At 37.1% G+C, this 8466-nt stretch overlaps 1 protein-coding gene across 1 annotated transcript in view; it reads left to right on the plus strand.

The window, feature by feature from the left end:
• Positions 1-7372, plus strand: part of LOC128695241 (kelch domain-containing protein 4) — a 75240-nt gene extending 67868 nt beyond the window's left edge. The window contains exon 2 of the mRNA XM_070095615.1: positions 7035-7372. Within this exon, the coding sequence (XP_069951716.1) occupies positions 7035-7216 (182 nt within the window). The 3' untranslated portion in view covers positions 7217-7372. The remainder of the gene's footprint in view (positions 1-7034) is intronic.
• The last annotated feature ends 1094 nt before the right edge of the window (positions 7373-8466 follow it).

The raw sequence follows: 8466 nt of genomic DNA on the forward strand, positions 1-8466 counted from the left end.
GACAAAGTGCTATACTCTGCTTGAAGATGTGAGTAAACATGATGACACAGTCTTGTGGCTCTCTCTGAGACAGAGAGCTAGATGGACAGACAGGGAGCTTGACAGACAGACAAATAGACAGACAGAAATGTTTGTGTACCAGCAAAAACAAAGGGAGGGCGATGGTCATGTAATATTACCCTCCTTTACGCTCATCAAAGTCAGCTCTTATCAGATGTTATCTCCCCTTATCTTGTCACTGTCATGGGGTGGACTTTTTTTTTTCTTGCTTCAAGGGAACAATATTATTACATCTTCTTCTTCTTCTTCTTCCTCCTCCTCCTCCTCCTCCTCCTCCTCCTCCTCCTCCTCTTCTCCTCCTCCTCCTCCTCCTCTTCCTCCCCTCCTCCTCCTCCTCCTCCTCCTCCTCTTCCTCATCTTCCTCCCCTCCTCCTCCTCCATTGCTTTTGGTCTCAAACTCCTCCAAATCATGAAATTGATCTTCACTGACACTTCCATCTGTGTTAGAGCATCACTTGGGAAGAGAAGAGTCCCAGATTTGCTGGGGAATCACATATTTCTTACCGCTAGACATGCTGAAAAAGGACAACTGAAATGGCATTCCCACAATGCACCACTGGCTCCCCGATTTTTTTTATATGGTGCACACTGACCATGGAGACCCATTCTCTCACATGTGGGCCTACCAGCTTTCTCCTGCTTGATTTGAAGCTGCTAGAATTTATGCGTATAAATACGTCAGAAACATTGGCTCGTAAGACGTATTTATACGTCGGAAACAGTCAAAGGGTTAATTTAGGGAACTGAAACTCTATCATTATTATAATATTTATTATTATAATTATTATTATTACAGTGGACCCCCGCCTTACAATATAATTTCATTCCAGAAGTATGTTCAGGTGCCGTTACTGAACGAATTTGTTCCCATAAGGAATATTGTGAATTAGATTAGTCCATTTCAGACCCCCAAAAATACACGTACAAAAGCACTTACATAAATACACTTACATAATTGGTCGCATTGGAAGCTGATCGTAAGGCGGGGGTCCACTTTATTATTAATCTAGGGAACTGAAGCTCTATTGTTATAATAATAATAATAATAATATATTATTATTATTATTATTAGCAGTATTTTATTATTACACTATTATTATTATTATTGTTTTTATTATTAATTTAGTGAAATGAAGCTCTATCATTATTATTAACCCTTTCAGTGTTTCCGACATACTAGTATGGCATATGCACCAGGGTTATTGACGTATTAGTACACCTAAATTCTAGCGCCTTCAAATCTAGCGAGAGAAAGCTGTAGGCCTACATATGAAAGAATGGGTCTATGTGGTCAGTGTGCACAGTATAAAAAAAATCCTGCAGCACACAGTGCGTAATGAGAAAAAAAAAAATTTGACTGTGTTTTTGGTTTAAAACAGCGACTTTGCACCATATTTTCGTATGGTATTTATTGTTGTATTCTAGTTTTCCTGGTCTCATTTTATAGAATGGAAGACATATTACAGAAATTGAGATGATATTGATTGGTTTCACAATGAAAAGTACAGGAGGGCCCCAATTATACAGCTGGTTAGGTTCCAGGCTACCGCTGTAAAGCGGAAACCGCCGTAAAGTGGAACACCCTTTTTTTCCACTTACAAATGCATACAAACACTAGATAACAAGTTTACATTAACATATATTAAGTTAGCAATAGAACCAGGCATCAAAAAACAATAAAAAAGTACAATACACACATAGTGCACTCATTACTTACCTTAAAATATTTATAGTCTTAATCTAGGGTGAGACAAGTAGTATTTATTGTAAGAAATCAAGTGTGGTATGTATGGTAGTCAGCCAGGCTACCATACCAGGCCACCCCACCCACACATACAATTCTATGATATTTAAGCATCCCAGAGCGATAAAATGTATATACAGTTCACTCATTACTTACCTTAAAATATTTGTAGTCTTAATGTAGGGTCAGGAGTAAGTAAATGAGATAAAACGAATAAATGAGAGAGAGAAAGAATGAGTGCATGAGAGAGGACAGGCGCAGAGTTATGTAAACAAACCAGGCGAAGGTAAGTTTTGTAAACGAAGTGTACACGTCTGGTTTGTGTACAAGTTACATTGTGTACAGGTTGTCTCTACATTGATACGGTAGAATAAATAAAGAAGAACACTCCCATTCTCATGCAACATCATTTTGAGAAGAAATGATGCTCTGAGTGAAGGCAATGGAAATAAGTCACTCTGACTTTTTTGGGTTATCCTAGGTTCTCTACACATATGTTGTTATGTATGATAATCTATGTAACTGTATTTGTGTATATCTGAATAAACTTACATACATACGAAAGGAATAATTTTCTACAGTTACCCCCAGTAACACATTTTCTCTTATGTTAGATTAGAGAAAATGTTATTCTTGGCATCACTTGTACAAGTTATCTGGCTACCACATCTCATATTTATGTTTATTTATTCTATTGTAGGGTGTATTTATCATCTTTTTATGTTATGTATCGTGTTTATTATATAATTTTGAAAAAAATATCAAGGATGGATTAATGAAAATGTGTATATTAACGTAATATACAACATTTAATGAGACTCGGTGATTATTATTATTATTATTAGCATTTCTAATATGGCGTCACTTGTGCAAGTCGTCTGCTAGCACATCTCATATTTATGTTTATTTATTCTGTTGTGGGGTGTATTTATCATCTTTTTATGTTATGTATCGTGTTTATTATATAATTTTGAAAAAATATCATAGATGGATTAATGAAAATGTGTATTTAACGTAATATACGACATTTAAATGAGACTCGATGATTATTATTATCATTACTAATATGACGTCTGGAGACATAAGACACTCTTACTGATTTTAATGTGTACCTGCATGCCAGCACAGTATGTAAGTTTATTTAAGTACAGGTATACATAAGTATAATTATCAGAGTATATATAAAATATGAAATAACTTTTAAAAACATTTGAAATTTTGGAGTTTCCAGACAAAATGGAGAGACTTAGTGCTTACTGAGCTCACGAAGAATGTAAACAAACAAGGTGGGGCGCGGTGACCGTATTAGAAAGTCAGGTGGGGGGAGCCATATAGCGAGTTTTGGTCATAATTTGAAATGACCGTATTAGCGGAACACCGTAAAGTGAAACGCCATAAAGCGGGGCCCTGCTGTACTTCGAAATTGAGCTCAAAGTAGCAGAAATGTTCGATTTTTGCCAAAGTTCAAAAGTAAACAAATCATGCCACTCATCCAATACATGTCAGCTTGTGAGTCTAATATTTTTTCACAAGTGTGCTGATATTATTTATACCATTTCTACACTAATGCAGTAGTCTGCATAATAGTAAATCTTCTATTTTTTGTGAGAATAAAAATTCAAAGTGGAAAGCAAAAGAAATGTAACAGGAGCCTGGGGACATGACTAATGAAGAGAGGAAATGTTATTTTAGTGCCAGGAATGTCTGTCTTGTTTATTTTGGACCCTATTTGGAAATTGGCATCTTTTGAAATTTGTGTTGGAATTGGCCGAAACTAGGGCTCAAAGTGAGCGAAATCGCTGGTACGTAAACATCGTCAAAACCACTGACTTTGCGAGAGCATAATTCCATAAGTTTTCCATAAAATTTCACACTTTTGGTGTCATTATGGTTGGGAAAAGATTCTCTATCTTTTCATAAGAAAAAAATTATTTTTTTTTTCCAAAAAATTTTCAACTCTGAGAACAAGTTTAGGAGAGGGCCTCTCGACCCTGAAAGGGTTAATTTAGAGAACTGAAGCTCTATGGTTATTATAATAATACAGTAGACTGCCATTGAAGAATTGCAGCACAATTTTATGTAACACGTTGTATAATTAATTTAGCATGGTTCAGTTTGTGGGAATGAAAAAAAAAATTCTCTTTTGCTCAAGTGTCCGCCTTGTTGTGTAGCAGCCGGGGCGCCCCCCCACCATCCCCTGCCATTCCCCAACACCACCCCACCATCCCAGCGTTCATAATTCATAAGTGTCCAGTCCAGTCTTTCTCTGTGTTATGATATTTTAATTATTATATCTTGTATCTGCCAAGCAATCATGACACCCAGTAGCCATACCAGTGTTGTTGAAAGTGGCACGAAGAGGTATAAGCACTTAAGTTTTAGAATTAACAAAGAAACAAAGATGTTAGACAAGAGATAACCTGTAGCTGTAATGAAGTGTTACTTTGTACACAGAAAAAGAGGTAAACATGAGTTTGTGTGACTGACTAAACTGACTGACTGACTTACTGAGTGACTTGACTGACTGACTTACTGAGTGACTTGACTTTAATATTATATTATTATTATTAATAATTTAGGGAACTGAAGCTCTATCATTATAATTATTATTATTATTAATTTAGGGAATTGGAGCACAGATACAATTCCCTAGATCAAGAGCCCCTCACCAGCATCAAGAAACCTTGATGCTGGTGAGGGGCTCTTGATCTAGGGAATTGGATATGTGCTCTAGTTACTTAATAATAATAATAATAATGTTATAATAATAATTATTATTTTTATTATAACAAATGCTGGCAACTCAGTACATTGTTTGCCTCGTGTACATATATTCAGGCACTGGTCATGTACCTAGAGCAGTTACAATGTGTAGAAGTTCTTAAAACACTCCACACAGAGCAGTGTTTTATACATCTCTACACATAAAAAATGTGTCTGCACTTCTTGGCACCTTATTGTGTGTGCACACACATAACGTGTATGTGCACACACATCTCTTCTTGGCACCTTATTGTGTGTGCACACACACAACATCTCTTGGCACCTTATTGTGTGTGCACACACATCTCTTCTCTTGGCACCTTATTGTGTGTGCACACACATAACATCTCTTGGCACCTTATTGTGTGTGCACACACATAACATCTCTTCTTGGCACCTTATTGTGTGTGCACACACATAACATCTCTTCTTGGCACCTTATTGTGTGTGCACACACACAACATCTCTTGGCACCTTAGTGTGTGTGCACACACATAACATCTCTTCTTGGCACCTTATTGTGTGTGCACACATATAACATCTCTTCTTGGCACTTTATTATGTGTGCACACATATAAAATCTCTTCTTGGCACCTTATTGTGTGTGCACACACATAACATCTGTTCTGAGCTCATTTCATTTTTTTCTGTAATAGAAAGTGTTGTTAGGAAGTGATCACTAAACTTCCAACAAGAGGGTATTCATGATTATCTCTCACCAATATTTCTGGCACCCTGTACATCACTTTCAGTTATGCTTTTGAAACCAAAGAACTCATCATTGGTTCCATAATTATCATTGTTAGAGCTGTCACTGGGGAATAAAACTTGTTCATTTTGCTTGGAAGTGAGGCTTTGTGCTCTTGCTGCATAGTGAACAAGGTATACTATATATGGCATTCCCATGATGCACTGCAAGGGGTCTGCTTTCTTATACACTACGCACCCTGACCACGGATGTAGGCCTACCATGCCTCTCCTGCTAAATTTAAAGCAGCTGGAATTTAGGCATAGCTCTATGTCAAGGTTAATTAAGGAATGGTAGTGTCTTCATGTTAATGAGGGGCTCTTGATCCAAAGAATCGAAGCTATACTTCCATTCCTTCGCTCATATCTCATGACCTCACATTCCTCAGGTGGTGTATAACTCTTGTGGGTTTAGTGCTTGACTAATAAATGCTTTGTATAGGACTGATGAAGCCACTGTGTGGCAAAATGTTTTTTCAAGGATATGTATGACTTAGTGAAGCAAGATCAAGAAGGTTGATGAGTCTTAACTCCTTGACTGTCGCAACCCCAAATCCTGAGGTGTCTCCTGGTGTCGCAAAATTTCAAAAAAAAATAAAATTATTTTTCTCATGAAATGATAGAGAATCTTTTCCCGGTTGTAATGACACTAAAAGATCAAAATTTGATGGAAAGCTGATGGAATTACGCTCTCGCGAAGTTAGCGACCTCAACGATATTTGCAAATCGGCGATTTCGCCCAATTTGAGCCCTATTTTCGGCTAAGTCCATTGTTCCAGTCGACCAAACTCATAGCTATTTCTTTAGAACTCCATTTTTTCTATCGATTGAGTACAAGAAACTGCTCATTTACCGATTTCAACTACTACTGCGGCCAGCAGTAACAGCCTAGTTGATCAGGCTCTGATCCATCGGGAGGCCTGGTCGTGGACCGGGCCGTGGGGGCGTTGATCCCCGGAATGACCTCCAGGTAACCCAATAACGTGGTCAGAAATTTGCAGTTTGGCCAATTTCACGAAAATTTAAAAATATGACAATTTCAAAGTAAGGTCCATAATGAACAATTCAGACATTTCTGGTTCTAAAATAACATTTTCTTTGTTCATCAGTCATGTCTCCAGGCCCCTCTGATATTACTCTTGCTTTCTATTTTGAATTTTTATTCAAACAAAAAATAGAAGATTTACTGTTATGCAGACTACTGCAATATTGTAATAATTGTATAAATATTGTCAAGCCATTCATGACTGCATATTAGAATGGCTACTTGGATATTTATTGGACAATGACATCATTTGTTTACTTTTGAACATCGGCAAAAATCAAACATTTCCCCTACTTTGAGCTCCATTTCAAGTTTTTTTTTTTCATAGTAAAATCAATCAAAATCACCTCTATTTCTATAATATGTTTTCCATTCTATCAAATGAGATCCAGAAAATGAGAATACAACTATAAATACTATACGAAAATAGACCACAAATTCATCATTTTAATTAAAAAATACGGTTAGTTTTTTTTTTTTCTCATGCACTGCGTGCTGCAGGATTTTTTTATATGGTGCACACTGACCGCACAGACCCATTCTCTCACATGTGGACCTACCAGCTTTCTCCTGCTTGATTTGAAGCTGCTAGAATTTATGAGTATATATACGTCAAAAACAGTCAAAGGGTTAAGCAAAGTGTGCAGCATCATTTTTTTTTTTTTTTTTTGTCAGATCTGAACAAATTAGAAGAATGGCAAACCATTGTTGCTCTGAAGTCGACTGACCTTGAATGGTTCGAGTCCGAGTCTGAAGATGATGGCGATGATGATAATGATGATGACGACGATGATAACGATGATGATGATGAAGGTATGGAAGAAGATAGTGAAGGTGATGCTATGGACACAGATTAACTGTCTTCCAGTAATACACAAACAACTAAACTGATGGACAGTCTTGTATACTGGTAATAAAAATAACATTGTCACGTAAATACTTTTATTGATATTTTCTCCTTTGCTTTTAATTGCTTTATAAAAGTATTTACTGACTCTCAGAATAAAAATTTGTTTAAGTCTTTCATTGTCCAGGTTCCCAGAATTTATATTTCTCTGTGTCCACATTTAAAAAAAATCTGAAATGGTATAGAATGTTTTACTGGGGCAATGACACCAGAAGTACAAATTTTTATGGATTACTTATGGAATTATGCAGGTGCAAAGTTAGCAGTATTGGCATCTACTGTGTTAATATGTATGCCCCCTGTGCAGATATCCAAGAATTATCTACAAGAGGTATTAAATCAGGGAAGTGTTTTTGGGTCTGCACAAATGAGATCAATCTGTGTACTAAAATCACATTGGTATTAAAAGAGGAAAACATCAAAGCAGCCTTCATAGAAAACCTGGAAGCATTTTATAACAGATGGGAAAATAAAAAGTCTGGGCTGGATGGTATCGCCTTGGTACGAATGATGTCCTGGCTGACAGTAACTGTATGTCTGGAGGTGCTGTCCTGGTAGACAGTAACTATGAGGCTGCAGGTGCTGTCCTGGTAAACAGTAACTGTATACATGGTGAAACGCATATTAGTGGCCTTGAGGGAGACAGGAGCTGTAGTGGGGAAACAAGTGTAGTCAAGGACAAGATAAAACCAATATTACAAACTAGTTATACCACAGGAGATAACAAACAAGGAGACTCCACTAGTAATAGTGAGGATATATTACCAGAAAGACTGGTGAGAGCTCCATTGTTAGTACTAGTGAGGATAGGAATGAGACAGGAAAACATGCACCAACAGGGAATACAGTCACAAAAATCCAAGGCAAACTGAAACCAAGCCTGTGCACATATTATGCACTTGGTGTCTACAGGCATGGGAAATCTAAACACTTTCTTGATAGTTGTGACAGGACCCATAGGCATAACACCAGACACAAATATCTACGACATTCCCCGTGTCTGACTGAACCTTTACAAAAATTCAATGTATGTCAAAGGCCCTAAAATCTGGAACACCCTACCTGAAAACTTTAGAACTGCAGACACATTCATCACCTTCAAAACTACCATTAGAAAACATCTTATCTCCCTGATACTCCCCGTCAACTAACTACATAAAAACCACCTGGTGGTTCACACTTACACTCACTCACCCATTT

This window comes from Cherax quadricarinatus, chromosome 50, assembly GCF_038502225.1.
Source record: "Cherax quadricarinatus isolate ZL_2023a chromosome 50, ASM3850222v1, whole genome shotgun sequence".
Classification (NCBI taxonomy): domain Eukaryota; kingdom Metazoa; phylum Arthropoda; class Malacostraca; order Decapoda; family Parastacidae; genus Cherax; species Cherax quadricarinatus.